The sequence below is a fragment of the Lissotriton helveticus genome, chromosome 1_1, assembly GCF_964261635.1.
Source record: "Lissotriton helveticus chromosome 1_1, aLisHel1.1, whole genome shotgun sequence".
Lineage (NCBI taxonomy): Eukaryota > Metazoa > Chordata > Amphibia > Caudata > Salamandridae > Lissotriton > Lissotriton helveticus.
Genome location: NC_136057.1, coordinates 1831248189 through 1831272183, shown reverse-complemented (window position 1 = coordinate 1831272183; position 23995 = coordinate 1831248189). Strand labels below are relative to the sequence as shown.

The window sequence follows — 23995 nt, the reverse complement described above, 5'->3', positions numbered from 1 at the left end:
CAACCAAGCTTTGGGGGGTGGAGTATGTGGTGAGGAAAAGTGGGTCGCCCGGTGCAGGGCGAAGGCGGCGGGTAATCGTCCTATTTACAGGAGCCCCTGTGCTGAGTTGGGACCAGGTTACCAGAAGGACTTCTGTTAAGGCCTCGTTGAAAGGTATTAGGGGTTCCGAGTTAGACACTGCAGGCTGCCGGACCTCAGGCAAGACATTAGTCTTGACCACCATGGTAGGAAGCTGTAGGTTGAGGACTTTCGCAGCGCTATGCATCACCACGGCAAAAAATGCTCCCTACTCTGTAGCCAGAGTAGGAGGGGAAAGCAAGCCAGAGTCTGGGGAGGTGGCCAAACCACTGGTATCATCCGGTTCCTCGTACCAGTTCACATCTTGTTGGTGCGGTATTTCTAAGGGATCCTGCTCCCCTTCCCAATCTTCTTCTTCCATCCCTAACCCATCAGAATAGGGCAGAGTAAATGGCATATAGCAGTGCGGTTCCGTCCATGCCGATCTCGGCATCGGAGGACGCCCAACCAGCTCCAGGTCATCAAGAATGAGGATCAGGGAGGCGCCGGACGCGGCTCCCGGTAAGGTCACTGTGGAGATGCCACCGGCATTGGTCCGGACCCGGGAACGGGTCTACTTGGATGCCATGGCGTTGGGGCTGGATCTGCCAGCATGGGCCCCTCCGTCATCTGAGCCTGCGGGACCTGAAGGCAAGCAGCAGGGCCAGGCTGCTTAAATATGGCACACATGGCGTCATAAAATTCCTTCAGCTGGGCGGGAGTTGCTCCGGGCCCCGAAAAGAGAGTGAAACACAGAGCCGACCCAGGCATCCGCTCCGCGGAGCAGGACCTTGAATGCCAAAGTTCCTCCAGTGGGTCGTGAGACGGGCAGGGCGAAGTTTCTTGTGGTGCCTCTTAACTGACTTCGACGACTTTGAATCACCGGAGCGGTGCTTGGATCTTCCTCTCGACCGAGAACTGGACCGGGGTCGAGACCGACGAGGTGACCTCCACGGTGCTGCTCGCCGTGCCACAAGAAGCTTTAGGAACTGCTCCCAAAAAGCCTTCAGTGCCATGGCCCAAGAGTCTGGGCACAACTTGGAGTCGTGGTCACACTCCAGGCACCAAAGACAGACAAAATGGGGGTCCGTCCCCGACTTGGCGCAGTGACAGGCGCCGCATGGCTTGAACCCCAAAGTCTTCTTGCTCGACATGACTCCTAACACACCAAGGAAGTTGACAAAAACTCGAAAAATACTGTCAAAAATAACAGGGGTAGCTCTCTTCAACGAATCGGCGCTGCTGGCGTGGAAAGAAAAGAACTGACGTCAGTGTGCCGGAGGGTTGGTTATATTGACAATGCGGACGTCACAACGATGATGAACACGACGCCGACCACATCGCATTGGAGTCAACCGACGCCACCTACCGGCACGCAGGGATACTGCTAAGAAAAATTTTCCGGATCCAGTCTGATGCCTGAAAGTTCAAAGGTAAGGAATCTGCGGCTAGATCTCTCTATCAGATAGGAACTATATCATCAGTTTAAGTGCCTCCCTTGTGAAGTGGTTTGATACACATAATAATTCTATCGGTGATCATTTCCCTCTGAGTGTGGTCTTATCTCTACCTTTAAAAACTCGTAGAGGTAAAATTAAGAGAATATAAGGAGCACAAAATTTGGTAATTGACAAAATAAATGGTTATTCCCTGAAATGGGCTAAATTGAACCGCAGGAGATTACTGAAATTGTGGTAAAGAAATCCCTTGATTCCATTATGAAATGTTTAGATCTTTCTACACCACATGAGGATGTTTTAAAGGCTTATGCAGAAATAACAGAAACAATTAGGGAATAGCTGAAAGTTCCAGCAAAACAGAGAAATAGGAAGAATAAGGGGTGGTTTAATAAATCTTGCACAAAAGCCTATACAGAGTTAAAAGCCGCATTACATAAAAAAGAAAGAGATAGGCAGGAGATAATTCAGCTTAGAAGGGCCTATAACCAGGTTGTGAAATCACGGAAAAAAGAAATATTAAAAGAAATCTGGGCCGACTTGCACAAGGCAAGTATTGACAAGGATACCACAGCCTTTTGGCGAGTGGTAAAATCACAACTCTTGGCAAAGGAAGACACCCAAGCATAGAAATAGCTATTGACGAAAAATGCTGGGTAGAACATTTTTCAAAGATTTTTGGCCAGGTTGGTTAGGAGAACAATGTAAATTCTGAAAGTGCCATGTCTAGTTCATGTCCTATAGACGCTAGCCGGCCCCTGGGTATCACCCTGGTAGAGAGTGCAGTAAAGGCAAGTAAAGGGGGAAAAGCGCCGTGCCCAGACGGTGTGCCGGTTGATATTTTCAAGTGCAATATGGAACTATGGATTCCCCTACGAGAGTGCTGGAAGCCTGTTGTACAGTCGGTCTCATTGAATCTTTGTCAGATTCCATAATGGTACCGATATTCAAGAAGGGAGACCGACAGAACCCGGCCTGTTACCGTCCTATCTCACTGTTGGACTCGGTGGGCAAAGTGGCAGGCCGTATAGTTCTCAACCGTCTCCAACAGTGGGCAGAGGATAACAACGTGCTATCAGACCTTCAATTCGGATTCAGGGAGAGGCTAGGCACAATTGAACAGGGCCTTAATTTGACCCTATTAATGGGCAAATATGTGAAGGCAAGGAGGGGAAAATTGTACCTGGCCTACGTCGACCTGACAGCCGCTTTCGACTGCGTATGTCACGAAACACTATGGCACATATTAGAGAAAATGGGAGTGGAGAACACTATAATTATTTTTTAAGAGAACTCTATGGTAAAGCAAAAGCGCGGGTACATTATGGTGTTAACGGAGAGTGCACAGAGTCGTTCCAAGTGGAAAGAGGGTTTAGACAGGGCTGCGTTCTGGCACCCTTTCTATTTCCATTATACACTAATGGCCTGGAGCAAGCCATGCTGAAAGGGTGCCGGGACTCACCACAGATACAGAAACGCCCCATACCCGCCCTACACTACGCGGACGATGTGGTTATCATGGCTCGCACACCAATAGGGTTGCAACGTGCTCTCAACAGTTGTAATGAGTACATGAAAAACCTTGATTTAAGAATAAATATCGCAAAAACTTTTATTATGAGCTGTGGAACAAGTGGAAGGAAGCAGAAGGCTATATATATATATAGACCAGAACAAAGTAGAGTCTACTGTAACATACCCCTACCTAGGTATTTGAATTGATTATAAAGGTTCATGGCGCCAAGCAATAATAGCAAGGAAATTACTTTTTATGAGAGCAACGATGGCCCTAGTGAATTTCTGACACAAGTTAGGAAAGAGGCCTCCATCTGAGATGCTCCAAATCTACAAAGCCAAGTGTGTTAGCACAGCGATCTATGGGGCTGGCGTCTGGGGATACTGTACTGTAAATGACATTCAGAAAGTGGAGAACGCCTTTTTAAGCTACCTATTGGCGGTCCCACAACCTACTTCAACACATGTTTGTCACACAGAGTTGGGGATACCCTATATCACAGACATAATAAAAGCCCAACCGGTATTATTATGATACCGGATTTGGACGTCCCCAAGAACAACATTAATTCAAAAAGTCTTGAAGGATAGCCTTGGTTTGGAAAAAGCCTTAAAAATTGGATGGCTTAAGTACATAAAAGATTTTTTGACTGATCTGGGTTTATCGGATTATTATTAAAAAAAACACATTGATAGGCTCTATCCCTAGAAAAACCTTTTAAAAGAAGTGTATGACCCATATGGAGGAGAATAGATTTGCCTCCGAAGCTAATAAACTTACGTTACAAAATAACCAAATGATTCAGACTACAATAGGCACCCAACCCTATCTAATATTCACTTCAAGCAGGCTTGATAGATTCGTTTTAACACTTTATAGACTTGATATATATTTCACCGCTTGGTAAGCTTTCAGACAACGAATAACTGGGCAAAAATCCTGCCAAACTGCCCTTGCGATACGGTCTCACCCTAAACATCTATGCATACAATTTTGTTTCGTAAATATTTTGAGGAACAAAGGAAAAAGTGGATAAAACCAATACTCAAAATAAGGGGATTAAGACAATGTCGTCTAGCTTACCTCGCATTGCAAGTGTTAGCTACGGACTGTTTTACGAGATATATTGCACAATTTTTTTTAAGTATCATTAGACGTAGAAAGCATCTTTGAGGAATGTCTGATACTGAAATTTGCTGCTTGGCTTTTGTCCCTTTTTTAACTATTTATAGTTTTATAAATTATGTGATTACTGTTAAAAAATGTTTTATTTCATTTATACTGTATAATGGAGATGAAATGGAAATATCAACTCATGCTAATAATTTAAACGTCTCAGGAAATTCTCTGATAAGTTAGAAAACGTTACTGTAAATTGTGCTTTTATGGTTTTTAAAGGAAATCGAATAACGCTGAATTGATACTGATACTGAAGTAGCCAGGTTAAAAGCAGCTGAATTAATTTTAAGCAGCTGTGGCTTGAGATCTTCAGATGTCACAGATAGAGTTCAAGGTAGAGTGCAAATGATACCTGGGAGAGAGGACATCCTTGGCAGGCCACTCTCTTTATCAATACCTTATCGGAGATCGCTCTCATACTAATTATAATGGCAGAGATTTTATTATTGTAAAGTATCGTAGACAGCGTTTTTATACTAAAATGCATGACTGACAAGGTCTCCTGTTAAAAGGGAAAGGAAACACTGCCAAAGGCAGTGTCTGCAGCCACAGTAATCATCCCTGCTGAGACACAGAGTGCCTCCTACATCAAGCATGAAGATAGCCAAATGAGTATGCACATTTGTATCACACTGAGGGACAAACACATGCTGCATACTATCAACCCAGCCTGCTGTTCTTGCTGCAATACAATTCACTAAAAGTTTGGAATACCTTTTCTCATTGCAGTGGATTAAAGATGTGGGTCAATGGAAAGAGCAGAACTGAGGGTCTTTTCCATTTTTGGGAAACACAGTAATAAAGGTTTCACACCAGGAAAGAGGTATCTCTCCACCTTCTTCTATATGCTTAAGTAATGTCTAGAAGTGATTAGAGGCAATAATTGCTAAAACATTATAGAATTCAGACGAGCACCATCTGACACAGCTGCCGTATTCGCAGGCAGTGTCTGAATAGCTTTAATGATTTCCTTAGTCCAGAATGGGGACTCAAGCACACTGCGTTCAGTCACAGTATTTAATTTTGGGATCACTGAGGTTGTATATTGATTAGGCTCATCTAAAGGGGCTGTTGTCTCTGTGTCATCTAAATTTCCATAATAGTCTTTTTTTAACCAACTGTTTTTTACTAGCATTTTGTACACACATATAATATGAGCATACAACATCACAGTCACAAATAGACAAATTAAATCCTGCTGAACAGGGCTTAGCCGATTCAAAAGGCTAATGGATAAACAATCCAGAGGTCGCCCCCTCTAGGTCCAAGTAACCCCACCACAGCATGTCTCTGATCAACAGATCAATCGTAACCCCAGCCTTGTGGTGGATCATATCTCTCTAGTTAATTCAGTGTGCACTTCTCACAGCAGAGGGTACTGTGAGCTATCAGTTCACAGGTCATACAATTCCCTTCAGAGACCTCACACCTTCTTAAACTTCCTGGGAAACCCTTTAGCTCTTTTCTGCCCCATGCATGCATACATTCCAGCAATCCATTTGATCTTGGTTGGTAAAGCTGGCGATTCCCACATCTGGGCTACATCTCTTTTAGCTACTGCCAGACTCAGTGAGCAGAACAATAACTTTCCCGAAGGCAAATCAATATGTCCAGGGACTCCTAGTAAAACAAACTGGGGATTACGCGGGCTGTCCTCCCCTAGTATGCCCCCCAGTTCTTTTAGCATCATCTCCCAATATCCCCGGATCTCCAGGCACTCACACAGTGTGTAAAAGTATTCCATTGCACCTCGGCATTTCTGACAATCAGGTGTGAGAGCTTTCCCCATATTGTAGAGTTTAGGCCTATTAGTATAGACCCTGTACAGGACTTTAAGTTGAATCAAACTGAATCTTGCCCTAATGGCGAAATCTAGGGGGTGCGTCAGGGACGCCTCCCAATCCATGTCCTCCAGATCCCTCACATCTCATTCCCATTACTGTTGAAGGTTCCCAAGAGATCGGAGATATCATTTATTATAACTTTGTATATGGAGGCGACTACACCCCCTCCCCAACAGGCCTCCCAGTAGATAACTCTCAAGAGAGTCCCAGAAGGTGAAACCATGTAGTTTGCAGACCTCCTTTAACACAGCACCTTCCCACAGTGGAGTGTCCATTGTGACCCTGCCGTTCAATTCCACAAGGGCTCTTGTTATATCCCAAGCAGTAAGAACCACCTGTGCCGGTGCCAAGAGATTCAATCTAGTCTTTCCATCATGTATATAGTGCTTCAAGGTGAACTTGACCATAAAGCATCTACCCAGCCAAAACTCTGGGTCATCTCCCGGGGCATAAATCCAAACTTTTATCGTCTGAGGGCGGAAGGGTCAGTAGTTTACCCTGAAGTGTCAGATGGTGAGCCCACCATTGTACACCGATCTTAAACGGGTTCTTAGAGCTATCAGTGGGCCTGCCCCGTCCCATAACATTTGCATCACTTTCTCAAATCCATTAGAGCAGGATTCAGGGATCAGAAATGGCATGTTTTGCATTACGCAACGGAGTTTCGGGAGGCAGATCGTTTTGGAAAATGGTCGTTCTTCCGAGGAGCATCAGCAGGGTCTTAAGCTATCTGGCAACGTCACTTTGCAATTCACTAGCTGGGTCTCTAGATTTTAAACTCAGAATTGTTCCATGCTTGGCATAACATAGATACCTGGGTATTTAAAACCATCCATTATCACTTTCAGAGGGGCAGGGGTGTCTAACTCTTGTTCCCACTCTCCAATTTTAAAGAACACTGACTTGCCCCAATTCACCCAAAATTCAAGTAGTATCCTAATTTCTCGAACATCTCCAAGAGGGGCATCAGAGTCGTTCTGGGGTCAGTAAAGTAAAGAAGGACAATACAAAATGGTAGCTGTGGAATGGACTTCTGCAGATCCAATGGTCACAGTATGGGCAAGGCCTGAAAAGACCCATTGATACCTAAGAATGTCATCCAAGTCGAAAGCCTCAATGGCCCCTGCTAAACACATGATAAACGGAAATGGCAACAGAGCACCCAATTCACATTGTGTTCCAACAAAGTCCAAAGTTGATCTCTATTGGGTGCAAAAAACCACAAGAAAAAAGCTAATTGTCCATATAGCCAACACGTGTTTCGTTCACACTTGACTTTCTCAAGACCTACGTAGAAGGTATCCAACAGTTAGACTGTGTTGTGGAATAAAGACATTCGCTCCTAAATATATATGCATAGTACCATTAAAAAAGTTGAAGTTTTATGGCAGACACAGGAGCCCATACAACCAAAATATAGCCATGAATGTAACACCAGGAATGAGACATATCCCGGAACAAACTAATGAGGAAGTCTGTTACACCAAGTTACAAGACTGATGAGAGTTTGTAAGTGCATTGCAAGTGACACTGCTTTCTCCTCTTCTGGCCATATGTGCCAGCAGTGAGTGGGGGTGAGGGGGGGTCTACGATAGGCCCATAACATCTGACTGCCCTCCAAGTAGCGTGTGTGATCCTGGTCTGAGAAGCCACAGCCATGTAAAGCTGGAAGTCATCTATGTATAAGGAGACCTTCTCCCTCTGTGCAAGGTCATCATCAGCCCCCCCCGCTCACCAACCACCTCATCCATCCCATAGTATTCTTTAAAGACCTGCAGGATCTTTTCCGATCCAATCTGTAATTTAATGTTAGAATCCTTAATGGATTTAATAGCATTTTTATTAGCTGATTCTTTAATGTGAGGACAAAAGGTGAGCCATGTCTTCACTATTCTCAGAGAACTTTAATTTAATATTATGAGACAACTGAATGACATTATCCCAAACAGATTGTTGGAGTTTACTTTTAATTGGATCAACATTTTGTTATAGAGAGATCTAAGCTTCTAGCTTTTTGGCCTAATAAGTTGATCTGCTCAGGGTCACCAAGATAACTTCTGGCTGAGAGGCGTGCCACACTGCTCTTGGGAGCTACCAGCAGAACCAGACCATAAACTGGCACTGCCAATGGGCTTTGACATTAATCCCAGATGCCCAAGCAATGTTACAAAGGCCTCACTAAGCTATGTATGGAACAAAAAAGCTGATCCGTTTATAGAGCAGTCTTTAGCTTTCCTGTGAATATATTCCCTCATCATCCCTGCGTTAAACAGCTTCTCCTTTGTCACTGCTCTCCTGCACCCAGTTTCTTCCAGTCAATGGTGTCTAAAGGCTATGGGCACATTGCTAACATTTCCACGGTTTCAAGAAGCAATGGGCTACGGGGCACGTGGGTTCAGCCCGCCAGAGGCTGAGTTGGAATAAGAAGCTCTGACCTCTTCAACACTCGCGGGGCAGTAGCTGGGTCAAAGCCGAGGCTGACAAGGACCAGTTTTGGCCTCCACCCCCACTGCTTCCTCATGTGGCTTTACAGAAACAGGATCTTTGAAGGTTAACAGAGTGCGATCAGAGGCCCCTGCTGGTGAACGAGATTCAGGCATGGTTGGGGTGAAAATTCTAGTTTGCACTAAAGCAAGCATGAACGCGAGTACAATTGAAAGCACACAGAACGCTTTTACAACTGAAAATAGAACTACTAACCAGGTAAAAATGAATGCACAGGACATAAATGAACAGAGGCTCCACAACACAGCAAAAATGTTTGTAGCTGGAGAAACTGGCACAACTATAGATGGCTTTTCCCTTTCTGCTTCCCAAGGGTCGGGGGTACAAAGGGGTTAAGTCTAAACAGAGACAAGCTCTATTACTGAGGGTGCTCACACTATATCTACAGCATCACTGGTGTCCACAAGGGAGCCTTCTTCATCCAATAACCTGGATATGACCAATACAAACTCCGCCCTGACCTCAGCTTGAAATAGACAACCCCTGGCTACCCGGGACATTCTTAATAATAACGGAATTGCACAGCCTACAATGGTCCATGGAACTCGGAGTGATACTGATGCAACATCTGGAGCATGTAGAAGCAGCAAGGACAGGTTGGGTACTTGTGTTGTAATGGCAAGTGTAACTTCTTCTGGTTTTAGGATGGGTGATGGGATCTGTTCGAGCTTGGGCAGGACACTAGTTGCATCACAGAACACAGTATCTAATGAAATTACAGAGTTTTCTTTTCTCTTTCTGAGCCCTCAGGTGACAATTCACCCGATTTAGACATTATAGACTCTGTAACCGAAGAAAGCTGGGAAAAGTAATGGATAGAATAGATAAAACCTACAAGAGGTTGGAATTAAAAATGTCTAAAAGATGGAAGCAAGAGAGGGAATGAAGATAAAGGATCTAAGTTACAATGGGACTTTTCACAAATGATCTTGCTGAATCAACCTTGATGCAGCACCACCAGGTACTTAAGGGACAGCAGGCACCAGTTAGTAGAGAGGTAATGGAGACTCAGCAGCAGTAGCAAAAGCAACAAGATCTTCCAACTCTATCTTTAATCTACAAGCTTCTCTACCTGCACCGAGACTAGTACAAAAAATATTCTGCCACACTCAAAATCCTGCATTTGAAAACAAAAATAGCAGTTAGTAGAATATCAAAACAGCGAACTTCAATGGGCAGGAGAATGACTGAGTTCAACAAAGGATATCTTGTCTTGAGGACTAAAACACAGGTTATAGACCATCAAACCTGTGAATACGAAGTGGCTACCAAGCATCTCTCTTTGAAAATGGAAGATCTAAAAATGTGGATGCAGCAAAACTTCTGAATCCTTGGTATTCCAGAAGGCAGTGAGGGGGATGACTCACGAGTGTTCCTAGTACACTTGATATAGAAACCATTTCTCAGTCTCGGTGAATAAGATGTTGACTATCAAATACAGAGAGCCACCAATTCACGTGTCTGATCTAAAAGTGGCAAAGGTGACTCCTGACCTAGAGCTATTAAAATGTATGTTGCTCATTTAGGGCCAGATGTAGGTAGGCTATTACCGATCGGAATCGGCCGAAAATACCGATTTCCGTCCGTTTCCGATCGGTAGTGAGCGTTCGATATGTAGGTGACCAAAAATAGGCTGATTCGGTAATTATACCGATCGGTATGATTACCGAGCAGTAAAATACCGATAATTGAATGTTACCTATCGGTAATGTTACCTATCGGTAATGTTACCTATCGGTAATGTTACCTATCGGTAATGTTACCTATCGGTAATGTCACCGATCGGTAATGTTACCTATCGGTAATTTTACCTATCGGTAATGTCACCGATCGGTAAAGTTACCGATCGGAAATGTTACCGATCGGTAATGTCACAGATCGGTATTGTTACCGATCGGAAATGTTACAGATCGGTAAATAAAAGTAGGTAAAATTGAAAATCGAGATGTAGGGAGGCCCAGAAATACCGATTTTGCCTCAAAATCGGTATTTGAGAGTCGGAATTTACCATGGATTCAAATCAGGTGGTAACCAGGTGCAGCCTATAAAAAAGGACCCAAAATGCAATTCAGTTTGCACAATGGCGGCATTCTATGTAATAGCAAGACGTCTACGGCTACGGGAGGAAGGAGAGAGGGAATGGCTGAGACAGGAGCAGGTCTACAGGCAGAGGGTCACCCTGTTGATGCTGACAGAGGAGGAGATAGTACAAAGGTACAGGTTGGCTCCAGTAACCATCATGGAGCTCATCAGGGACCTTAAACCACTGTTGGAGCACCCCACCCCAAGGGCACATGCAATACCAGCACATGTGCAGGTGCTGTGCAGCCTCCACCTGCTGGCGTCAGGGAGCTACCAGAGCGTGGTTGCTGTGGCGGGAGGGGTGACCCAGAGCAGCCTCTCAAGGTTCTTCCACAGATTCCTTGACGCCATGTTGCACAGGATGGAGCATTATATTTCATTTCCATCCACCCATGCTGAACTGGTACAAACAAAATCAGACTTTTACCAGATGGCAAGATTTCCCCATATCATCGGATGCATTGATGGGACACACATCCCCATTTGTCCCCCTGCTGCCACCGAATACATTTACCGCAATAGGAAGTCAAGCCACACCATCAACGTCCAGGTGATTTGCAATGCAAAGTACGTTATCACAGACCTTGTAGCTAAATTCCCTGGAAGTACACATGACTCCTATATATTTCAGAACAGCGGCATCTATGAACGGCTGTCAGCAGGGGAATTTGGCGAAGGATACCTCCTAGGTAAGACAGAGTCTGCGACAGCATTCACACATATTGCAGTGAGACTTACAAGTATACATGTGACTAATGTACTCCCATTTCCCTTTTAGGAGACAGTGCATATGCCCTACGTTCTTTTATTCTCACTCCCTACCTCAACCCCTCCACACCCAGCCAAAGGAGGTATAACCGGGCACATAAAAGTACAAGGAATGTGGTTGAACGGACATTTGGCATCTGGAAGAGCCGATTTAGATGCCTTCACAAGAGTGGAGGCGCAAGGCAGTATACCCCCATAACATGCTGCAAAATCATAGCTGCCTGTGCCATGTTGCACAACTTGGCTGTCAAAAAGGGTACAGAGGTGGAGTTGGAGGAGTACGAGGACCATGATGACGACAATGCCGTGCCTGACATACAACCTGCTGGAGTCACAACACCAAGTGATGGGAGATACAGGCGTGAGGAAATAACAGCCAACTATTTCTGAGTAAGTAATGACACACAGACAGGTTGTGAATGGAAGTAAAGTATTTATCTGTTGCCACGAACTTACAGCACTTAGGTGCAACAAATTAACATGTACAAAGGTGGGGACAACATGTCCAGGGTTACTTCACCCAAACTTTTAAAGTCACTTTCTCTGCCGCTTCCCAGACACACTGGGAGTATCCCCACTGCCTTCCTCCAGGCTTGAAGGCTCAGCTGTGCGCCTCCGGCCCCTACGAGCAGGCACCACAGCACTACCCAAGCTGCTGCGGCTACTACTGTCCTCCCCTTCAGCCACATCCAGGGCAGGATTGTGAGCAGCATTACTGATCATCATTGCCTCTAGGGCACTGGTTATTTTGGCTATGCCCCTTGTGACCTCTGCTGTATTTTGTGTTAGGCTTTCCTGCATATTGTTTCCTCTCCTGCATAGCTGTGCAGTGGCAGTGGCAAGGCGATTCAGCGCCCTGTTGGTAGCGCGGGTGTCCCTGCGCCTTGTATTCTCTATGTGGTCCATCTTATCGCACAGCTGCGTGATAGCAGACGTAATACCAGCAACTAGGTTGTCATTTGATTTTACCATGTCCCTGCTGCAATTGGCTATATCAGTAATGCCCTTCCCCATCTCTCCTACAGTTTGATTGAGAGCACGGAATTGCCGGTGGCAGGCCTGGATGGATCTGCCCTGCATGCGCTGGATGCGCACCATGCTTCCCTCCAGCCCCCGGAAGACAGTGCCTTCTCCAGTGCCTCCTGCAGTGCTGTGCATGCGGCGACGTCTTGGCATGGTGTCTTCATCAGTGTTTGCCTGCAGTGCAGCATGAGGCATAGGTGGAGTTTGCTCAGCCTGATCTAATGCTGCCTCCATCAAGGGCAGTGTGGCCACGAGTCGCCTCCTGGCTGGTGGTGTTGCAGGTGCAGCCTGTTGCATTACTGGGGAAGTCTCCGGTGAGAATACCAATGCAGGTGATTGTGACAGGTGTGGGGAGTGTGGAAGGTCGGGGGTGAGGCCTGTCTCCTCCTCCTGTGCAATGCCACTTGTGTCCTCCTCATCTTGCGATGGTTGCTCATGGCTTGGCCCTGCCTCCTCACTCTCCTCCCTCGCTGCTGCAGTCCCTGGTGTCGATGTGCCTTGCTTGGCTGATGGTGCCCCTAGGTGTAAATAAGCGTATGTACATTGATTGTTACTGTGTCACAGTGACTATAAATAAATCTTTACACATTTAACTTTCATGATTCTGCAATACTTTCACTGCCTTGCTGATGTCTGTTCAGTTATACATGGTCTAATATTAGCAGACTACATTTCCCATTATGCATTGCTCCTGTATAGTGCTAGCAGTACTGGACTGGGCTTGGCCTGTGCTCAGAGGTTTAAGGGATGCTGCTTGGTATGGGGTGTTGTGCTGCGCATGCATCTTACCTTTTGATTTGGCTCGGGCTGAGCTGTCCACTGCTCCCAGTCCCACCACACTGTCTGGCTCGATGGTAGACGCCACCAACTCCTCCAGCTCAGTCAGGGGGGGTGCTGGATTCCTGCCTCCTCCAGTGACACCAGCCTGTTTATGCAGCTCTGCAAGCTTCCTCTTGGTTTGGCTCCTGAGGTCATAGAATCTTTTCTTTAAATCCTCCATGCTCCTGCTGGTGACTCCCACTGCATTTACCCTTTCCACTATGTGCAGCCACAGCTTTCGCTTAGCTGACTCAGCCATGGTGAGGGAGAGCTTCCCAAATAGTTGGGTGTGCACCTTGACCACCTCCTCGACTAGGAGTTCAAGCTCAGTGTTGCTGAACTTAATTTTTCTCTTTCTCTCACTGCTGCTTGACATTATTCCTGGGTTTTCAACACAAACAACTCTCTCCCTGCTCCTCTCTCTGTGTGCTCTGCTCTGCCTGTCTCCAGAACTTTCTAATGAGTTGCACCTGGCTGGGCAGGCACTTCCTGGGAGGAAGGGGGAGGGTGGTTGCACCTGATTGGCTGTTGTGTTCAGTTTCACTTTTGTTTGCTGCACGTTTGTTTGTAATACCGATCGGTATTTACCGATCGGTATTACCGATCGGTATTTGCCGATCGGTATTACAGATCGGTATTTCCAATGCATTCCTATGGGACTTTTGGCCCATAGGAATGCATTGGAAATACCGATCTGTAATACCGATCGGCAAATACCGATCGGTAATACCGATCGGTAAATACAGATCACCCGTTACCGATTTTTACCGATTCGGTATATTTTTCCGATTTTTTACCTACATATCATTTTCCGATTTTTAAATACCGAATCTGTAAAAATCGGTAAAATTCGGTATTTAAAAATCGGTAAAATGGATTTACCTACATCTGGCCCTTAATGTTTAACTAACTCTTATATCAGACCCCACACAACAATCCAGGCAAAGTGGGTAACATAATTATTTTTTGTGAAATCGGATTATGTCCGGCAGCAGTAACTTGGTGATGGCAACCTTGCTGCCTGATAACCTCATTCCAGGATGTAGAGGCCCAGCTTTCCTGCAAGAGCCCACCAAATGAAAAATCATTTTAAAGGTCACACTGACTTTTGTGCAACAGAGACCAACACTAAAAACCTTCCTTTTAGCACAATGGTATCACAACTCTCAGACTGATAATGGTTGTGACATAGGACCGTAGCCATCTCTGCAGTTCTTGTTTTTATTTTTTCCCTTTCTTTTTCTATTTCTACCCTCCTCTCTTCTTTAAAACAGGTAAGATGGGGTTAGTGGGTAGAACATAAGGACATAGAACTCTTAGCATCACACTTTAGATCCGATAATATTTAAAATTTGCTAGGTGAGTCTGGACCTGTGTCTTCACAACACTCACCATAGCTATTTACACTTTGGTGGTTAAAGTAAGGACATGGTAGGAAAGGGAAGTTGAAGAGATGTTTTGTGGGGGCGGACTGCCTCATCAGGCCCAACAGGTTGGTGTACAGGTGGGGAGGATGGTTTGGGGGGACTTGTGTGTGTGGGAGGAAAGATGGGGTGGTGGGTCAGAATGGAGTGGAAGCGCTGGAGGGGAGGTATCACAGTGAAAACAGTTAAAGCATTTGGATGGTACAGAAAGGTAAGGAATTTTCATTTAATCTCATATCAATTAGTTATGTCGATAGCAAATAGCACACACAAGGGCTGAGCATATTATGGTGGAATGTCAATGGGTTACAGCCTCTTTTGAAAATTCTTATTATACATGCAACCTGATATAATCTGCATTCACAAGATTCATCTGACCAAAGTTGAAACAAAAAAAATTGCACACCCTAGGATATGTGTTTCTGGAGATGATAAACCAAGTAGAGTAGTGGTCATTCGAATACATGGTAACATCTGGACTTAAAATTTAAAAGGGATAGGACTGGAAGATGGACAATAGCTGACCTAATGGGTAGATGCATTTCCTTCACATTATGCACAGTGTACTGAGCCAATAATGATTACCCCGCTCCATTTCAACAGCTTCCTATTGAGTTCGCATCCTGGGGCAATCCACTGATCCTATGCAAAGACTTTAATGGCACTGATGTTGAGTCAACTAATACTAGTAGTGGTCATCGTAAAAAAAAAAACCCTGGGTTGCACTGCTACATTTGATACAGTCATATGGGTTGAACGGTAATTGGTGCTTTACAGGATCTAGCATTTCCGGTTTTACGTTTTACTCTGCCCCCCCACAAACAGCATTCTACACTAGACAAGATATTTATTTCACAAGCCCAGACTCTCCATATCTCAACTAAGCTATTTCCATGTACACTATCAGATCACAACCCATTGGTCAAAATCATCTCTAAAGAAGATGTAAGTAAATCAGACCATCCAGGTAGATGGACTTTTGACCACTCTCTTTTATTAGGCATACTTTATTATGCATTCATGTACGCCACTCTGGACAACTTTTTTGTTGTAAATAAAGGATCGGCTTCACCTGCCATTGTGTGGGATGCCATGAAAGCAGTAGCGGGGGATGAACTGAGAAATACACACATGCAGAATTATTACGCCAAAAAAGACACAAGCCTTGTTGTTAAAATATTTATGCAAATAAATTCTACTGCTATGCACTTTTTGACCTATATTTTCATACAGAGGGAGCTTCAGACCCTACGAAATGTGAAAACAAGCATGGTCTTCGGAAGCAGCGAAAAATGGCAGTCTATCATGCACATCAGAATGTCTTAATGCTATCGATAAACCAGTGCTAATGGTTGAAATCCCAGATGTAAGTACATGAACTTGGCAACATGTTTAAATACATTTAAAAGTCCACCACTTCCAGTTATGCGCCACCAAGAAACATACGATCAAGGACTCAAATCACGGTCACACAATCCTACTTCAAAGTTTCCTCTGTCAAAACCCACCCATTTTAAGACAAATTTTCCAACTTGTTGCCATCTCACTTGCCTAATTAAATATAGGTTAATAAATTAAGAAATATGTAAGAGTGACTTAAAAACTACAGGGAGGGGTATGGATTTAACTTGCTCCCTCCCCAGCAAATGTAATGTTTCATGAAGCAGTCGTAACATTGTGGAGCCCCACAATAAAGCGGCACTCCATGTAGTGACATACAAACAAAATTCCACTTAAATAAATAATGTCATTTTATGTCCCCCACTAATTCTGTATTTGTGCAAATGCCCATCTGAAAAATCCACCTAGTAAAAATGTGGATTTATCACAAATTTATTGTGCCAGCCATTCACTGTGAAAAAGATGGACATGTGATAACTGTGCACATACATTTTCTTTTCTTTTAGGCCACAAACATATGTTCATTAGCCTATCAAAATTAAGGAGAAAATTAACAGCAGAAACCTTTTGCCAAATATAATTTATCAATGAAACCTATAGAGCCTCACCTTTCCTGAGGATTTCGGTTTGGTCTGAATATTCCACTCTTGTGGGGATTTGCTCGACGATGTAAAGAGCCTGATCTGCGATGCTCTGCTTCAGCGTTATCCTCTTCAGGTCCAATATCATGTACTGGTTGTTGTACGTTCCTGGCAGAAGTTACAAGGGAGGTTTAAAGGGTCAGATCATACCCTATACGCTGGTACACAGTCACATCATAATATAGGCTTTACTGCATTGAGAATTCATTCAGAAACAAATGTAAACCTCTTTCATTTTTCACCTGGGATCCCCATACTTTATTTATTTCAAAATGTGATAATTAAGAAAGTATTATTAATATAGGGGCGGGTGTTCTTGTGGAGTGTAGACGCAGGTTCTTGTTGTGCATCTGTGCGCATGTATACAAGTTTTCATACACATGTTCATGCTTTATAGAACTCAAGAGTTCACGCTTATGCAAATTACATGAAGCACAATCAAGGACCTGAATGCAGCATCTATGGGGCCACTGGGACTTACCTGCCCCATGAGCTCCTTGATGCTTCTTCCACCAGCCACTCCGGGCCATGCTAGTTCCACAGCCAATTCCGTCCCATAGGATCACTGTCTTATATTCTATTTATTGTTATTATTAGAATGGTAATAGGTGCAAATTATTGAACGCAGATCATTTTCTTAGTGCAGGATGCCATTAAATTTGACAATTTGGGGGTGAGGGGGATTGGACTACACATTGCTATTTTTCCCGATGGGTGGTATGGAGAGGCTTCTGAGTGAACAGAGCATTATGGTACTACACCCTTCTGCTGACATTGGGGAGCCCTCTAGAAAAGACCCCAAGCACAGCATCCTTTCAGCTTACTTTGGAGAGTCCACTGGCAATGTCTTGCAATAATGCACCCTTTCTGTTGACTTTAGAGGGACCTTTAGTACCAGCAGACCATTAGTACTGCAACATTACAGCTTGCGGAGTTCAAGGTCACCTCCAGTAATATCCGCGGCCCTACATCCTTTTCTGCAGGCGTCAGAGAGACCACTAGTAAAGACAAAGTACTGCACCCTTTCTGTAGACTTCAGAGGCACCTCTAGTAAAGACCTGAGGTATTGCACCCTCTCTGCAGGCTTCAGAGGGACTTCTGGTAAAACTCTAAGGTACTGTACCATTTGTGCGGCTTTCAGAGGAACTACTAGTAAAGTCCTGAGGAACTACGTAATTTCTGCAGACTTCAGAAGGATTTCTAGTAAAGTTCTGAGGTAGTGCACCCTTTCTGCTGACCTCAGAGGGACATCTAGTACAGCCCTATGGTACTGTACACTTTCTGTGGAATTCAAAGGGACCTCTAGTAAAGCTTAAGGCACTCCACCCTTTCTGTGGACCACTAGTAAAGTCCTGAGGTACTGCACCCTTTCTTCGGCCTTCAAAGGGACCACTAGTAAAGTCCTGAGGTACTGCACCCTTTCTATGGACATCAGAGGGACCACTTGTAAAGAAAGGCTTAAGGTACTGCCCCCAATATACTGACTTCAGAGGGATATCTAGGAATAGGCAGTGGTAGTGCACTACTGTGCAGATGGCAGCAAAACAAAGAAATAACAGCTAGTGAAATCACTGCAGAGGATGGATCAGAAGGGGTAGAGTCATCAACATGAACATTGGCAATTACACTGAAAATAGTGCATGCATTATTATTAATAAATACAATATTTTTGTCGATATGATTGCAAATCTGAACATATGCAAGTATTAGTAAGCGAAGGTGCAATTGAGCGCCCACCGCCAAGTCTCCAATGTAATTTTGCAAATCTGGTCTGATACACTTTGTGATATTTTCATAACACTATTTCTACTGATGTATGAGACCTCAGTCTGTATGATTGCTGTAACCGGTCTGCATCCATCAGTAATCAAATCATTAATCCACAAATCCACTCAGCAATTCATCCTGCTATATATCAGCGTACTCACTTGTTCGACCATCTATGAACTTGCTCACCATGTACCTACTCATTCATCCATCCATGTACTCAACCCTTAATCCAAGAGTAGACTCATTATTACAATCACCCATGCATCCATCCATGCCACACACACAAATTCCCAAACTCAAGAATCACTTTCACAAATCAAATCGCTGGACCTATTGGCTTTCTGAAAGCATGATTTTCTTAAATTATGGACATTCCCAGCATTACTTCAACAACTCGTACATGAAGGAGTGAAACGTTTCTTAAACTGCCTGTATTGGTCCAGGCACCAACTGTGTAAAGGATTACCATTTCCATGCATTGCATGTAAATGTACAATGTGGCAAGCCTCACACAAAGAATACTGTTGTCAGTCAATCTGTACAATTGTTTCTTATCTAATAAGCACCGTATGTTTAACAGAGAATTATACTGCTATCAAAAATGAGAGAGCGATAGAGGGACAGAGAGGAGTTTGTCCTCCTACTGATAAGTAACCAAAATATAGAGAGCCACTCAGTTTACAGCGAAATAACCCTCCACAAGGTGAAGAAAACACACTTGTTTTCTTATATAACCCTCACCCACCAGGGTTGCCCCTTGGTGGCATGCTTCACCATTGGGTCCATCCCGTTCTGCTGAGGGACGAGGCATGCTATGAATTACGTGAGAGCGCTCATAGATTTATTACTATTGTATAGAATTATGATAATAGGAGTGTGGGGGGTTTATGTGGAAAGAAAAGCTTAAAGATACCTGGCTAGTAGGTAAACTTATCTATTCTGGCCTCTAGTCCAGCTGTGGCCCGTGCAGGTAAGAGAGGTGGGGCCGGGTGGGGGGGATTTCGACAGGCGACGGGGGGGGGGGGAAATAATTATTTATTAAATTTTCCCTTGTGGTCGTCTGTTGAACCCCCACCTCACCCCCCACCCCCCACCTTACCTGTACGGGCCACAGCTGCTCTAGTCAGTATGATTAAAAAGGGGAGAGGGAAGGGTGGATAACTATGTACCTGCCTTCTCAAGGGTCGACATGCTTCAAGCCATCCCCATGGCTTTTTATCCGGACCAAGGATCTACCTCCTTGATACTACTCCTGCAGTGCTGTTAGTGCTAATCTCACTCAAATACTCTGCATGAAACATATTTGAATATCCAGAACCCGGTGCATATCTGTGTTTTAGTTGAATGGCCAAAGGGATGCTTTGATGTAAGTGACAATAAGCTCACCTTGACTACCGGCGGATCCATGAAGCAAAACATTTGCCTAAATAGTATTACAAAACAGTGAACACCAAGTAGGTATAATCACCTTCTTCAAAGCAAAAGGTTTTGAGCTCAAGGGGACTCGTAATCACTCCCAGAAACGCACAATGCACTAGAACAAAGACCACTCTAGATCGTTCAAAGGGTGAAAAGGTATTGAGGAAGGAAGGGAGGCAGGAAAGCGTATGTGTACTGGTGCATTGGTGAAATAATAGTAATGTGTGTTTAATATGTGATGGACATCTGAATAATAAATTCACATCTGGGAAAATGGGAGGGCACAAGTGAATCTACGGCACTACAAGCTGCAAACCAATAGTTACCAATAAGTAACATTTTAAATTTGCAGCACGTAAAGCTGTAGATCACATGATTTTCATAGGTTCAAAATCAGTACTCTCCCTCTTAAGTAATGGGTTAGAGAGCACATGAAGCTGTTTGGAATAATGTATAAATAATGGTTGGCCGACGTGTGCTTCTTGTCAAGCATATAGGTCTACACAATAATACTTTGATAAGGTGTGCAGAACAGACCAACTATCAGCTGTATAGATTTCTGCAAGCAATATATTTCTAAAAAAGGCCATGGTGAGCCCTTTTTTGGTCGCAGAATGAAAACTTAGGTACAATATGAAATGTAAGCTTAAGTTTCGCATAACACAATTGAATACAGTTAACTAGCCATCGTTCAAGACCTGACTTGGAAGTAGGATTTGCCAAGTAGGGCTCTACAAAAGCTACAGAGAGTTGCTTTGTTGTTTAAATTAATTTTGTACAGTCAATGTAATAAATAAGGGCTCTTTTGACATATGATGGCAATGTGTATGCTGCTATCCCAACAGACTGAGATGTGGAAAAAAGATTAGTAAGTCAATAGTTTCATAAACATGGGACGGGGAGACAACCTTGGGACAAAAAATAGGGTTTTTTCTTATAACCACCCAATCTTTTTGGCCTGAATGAAAGTTATACAAAAAACAAAACTGTGAGGAAGGGTCTAAGGGGAAAGAATTTTTAAAGACCAGCTTGCAACCTGTCCCCCAAACTAACAAGTAACAACACACAAAGGATGCTAAGGGTCTATGTACAGGCTAGAAACTGCTAAACACTCAAAAGTAGTGTGAAGGGGTAGCCGCTATGAGAGGAGAACAAGAATAGTAATGTGGAGGATGACATATAGAGTAAGAAGGTAGTAGAAAGATACCCATCAGCCCACCCATTGAGCATAAGATCCACCAGTGAGAGAAACAGCCAAGATTAAAAGCAGAGTGATGATAGTATGTTAAACAAATACTACTATCAGATGTGAATGATAAGTGGTCATTCACAACTGATAGTAGTATTTGTTTAACATACTATCATCACTCTGCTTTTAATATTGCCGCTTGGTTGACCGTTCCTAATAAAGTTGCACCTTGGCATCAAAACAGGCAATTTTAATATTACACACTTCTTTCACTACCACACACTTTCATGAGCACTGCAACCTCTTTCTCCTCAGCCTACCAATACTTCCTACTGGCTGTCTCTCTCACTGGTGGATCTTATGCAAGTATCCCTCTACGACATTCATGAGAGGCATCTAGTAGATACCAGTTTTCAACTACAACCCAGATGATGAGATTCCGCCAATGGGTGGGCTGATGGGTATCTTTCTACTACCTTCTTACTCTATATGTCATCCTCCACATTACTATTCTTGTTCTCCTCTCATAGCGGCTACCCCTTCACACTACTTTTGAGTGTTTAGCATTTTCTAGCCTGTACATAGACCCTTAGCATCCTTTGTGTGTTGTTACCTGAATGAAAGTTGCCTTCACCATTAGGTCTTCCAATTCACTAAATACACAAGGAAGTAAATGCAACATGGATGTAATTGCAACAAGGAAGGCTGCTTTCCATTAACAGAATTGCAGTTGACAGGAAAGTAACAGTTCAAATGTGGGCCAATTGAGCTGCATAAAACAACATTAGCCACGCGCAAAGGTACTGGGTGTGTTCTTGATGGGATAGCTATTATTAAACCTTCCACGAATGTCTTAACAACCGAAATCTTAAATAGAGGTTGAATTCGCCAATTGATGGGGATGGGTTCACTGGATAGGTCTCCAAAATTGGGTCCTCCTGGGGGTCCATGCTGTAATTATGCAATGGGTCATCTCCAGTGTCTGAGGGCTGGGGTATTCATAGATGTAAGGGGTGCCCGTGACATGTTCAGTATCCGTTAAACTCCTCTGAAACGACCGCTTTAAAACTAAGCTTTTATCTTTGGATGTACCTAGCCAGTGGGCTTATTCTGTGTGGGTCGGGGGGCGGGAAGCATGTGGCCTGATAAAGGGTTGATATAGATCGTTTGCATTTAATATCTGGCTGTTCCTGTGATGGTATAGGTGCGCTGGGCACCAAATCTGGTGCTGAGAATGGTTTCAAAGCTGATTTTGGCATTGACCCTGGTTCTGAGACAGGGGTTTCAGGACCTCAGAGCCAAGGAGTATCTCAGTCAAGAGGCGGAGTAGACTGGTGGCCTGGTTTCTTTGGTGAGACTGTTGAGGCCTGTTCGGTGCAGTCTCAGGGCTTGAAGCCACCTCGCTTGTGGTGGATACTTGCCCTGGATTCAAGACAACTGTAGAGGTTGAATATATGTTTTGGCAGTGGATTTCACGGAGGACTGTAGATTGGCACCTCCCTCTCAGTTAAGAGTATGGGCCCACTTTGCTGGTCTCGGTCGATGGCGTAGGAGATCTTTGGCACTGCATTTGAGTGAGTCCTAGACTAATGGATGGTCTTTCTGTCTTTGACGAGCTGACAAGCCGATCCATTAGATTCCTCATTGTCTCAGAATAGGTAGAGATTACCGAATTTAAGGTAGTCTGACTACAGGAACTTGCTGTTGCTCTCAAGGCAAATCTGGAAGGGTTTGTTCACCTTAATCCACCCCCCACAAGTCATTTTCAGATGACTTGGCTTTGAAAAACCCACCATTCTGGACTGCATCCAAACGGTTGTTTTTGGTGTCTTCTTAACTCAGTGGGGAGACACTGATGTCTGACGTTGGATTAATGCTATTCTGCAGCTCGATGGTCCTGAAACGCATAAGGCAGGGCCAAACTAAATTTCCGAAAAAAAGCTGTTTAAAGTGGAGTCATTGACATAATGCATTGTGGGTTATCAGTGACCTCGAAACAGAAACCTTTTACATCAAAGATAAACAACTTGAGATATCCATGCGTAACACTAGAAGGCAGCAGTGTGTAAAACGTGTGAATTACACCTATGTTATGCTGCAAATAAATAACAATGCTTCAGCTTTGCCTTGCTTAAGAAGTACAAAAGAGCTTGCTCAGTGACTGCTCTGCTGATATTGCTGAAATATATAAAAAAGCATGAATAAAGATTTCGTTTGTAATGTAGAATCAATTCAGTTGTGAAGTACATCGACATATGCAATAATCAAGTACCATTGTCACTGACGGTTAGTCCATCTGGATGAAAGGATTTCAAGTGTTATGTAGTAAACTGTGCTGCTTGCAGGTGGCCCCCCACCTTTTGACCCAATTTTAGCTGCTAGATCCTGTGGAAATTGATCTGGAAGTGTGCTGGGGCCTGCTAACCAGCCCAGCACCAGTGCTATTTCCCTTAAACTGTAAATGGGAACTGGTACACCGAATTGGCAAGTACTTTTACACCCCTGTAAGGCCCTTGAATATGGTACCAGAGTTACCCAGGACAGGGATGTAAAAAGGGTACCAGGGCTGCAGTACTTATTATGCCACCCTGAGTAATCCGAGTAAAATCGAAGTTTGCAGGTCTGCCATGTCAGCCCTGCATGAGCAGCTTGCCAGCTAGAATTCAACGCTGCACATACCATGTGAGACAGGGTCACCTCACTGCATTTTAATATAAGTCAGTCATCCTTAAGGTAGGTCTCCTATAGCCCAGGAGGCAGGGTGTATTATATTGCATGTGGGGAAGTATATGTGCAAACATATATAGCCCGGTGATAGCATTCTAAACTTAATTCTACTGCAAGTGACTAGCGGTCCATCGGATAACATGGGCTGGCATATATGAGCATTACCTATATGTC

The 23995-nt window shown here is 44.0% G+C and overlaps 2 protein-coding genes across 3 annotated transcripts in view; both read right to left on the bottom strand.

Annotated features, from left to right (window-relative positions):
- PLBD1 (phospholipase B domain containing 1) overlaps window positions 1–23995 on the bottom strand; it is a 386856-nt gene that overhangs the window by 60151 nt on the left and 302710 nt on the right. For both annotated transcript variants that reach the window (XM_078641128.1, XM_078641133.1), the window contains exon 9: window positions 16684–16824. In XM_078641128.1, coding sequence (XP_078497254.1) covers window positions 16684–16824 — 141 coding nt within the window. The remainder of the gene's footprint in view (window positions 1–16683; window positions 16825–23995) is intronic.
- On the bottom strand, window positions 9610–13794 carry LOC144816109 (uncharacterized). The gene is made up of 3 exons (XM_078674234.1): window positions 13221–13794; window positions 12606–12949; window positions 9610–9675 (listed from the first exon to the last, which is right to left on the bottom strand). The coding sequence occupies exons 1-3, from the start codon at window positions 13624–13626 to the stop codon at window positions 9610–9612; spliced, it is 816 nt and encodes a 271-aa protein (XP_078530360.1). The 5' UTR covers window positions 13627–13794.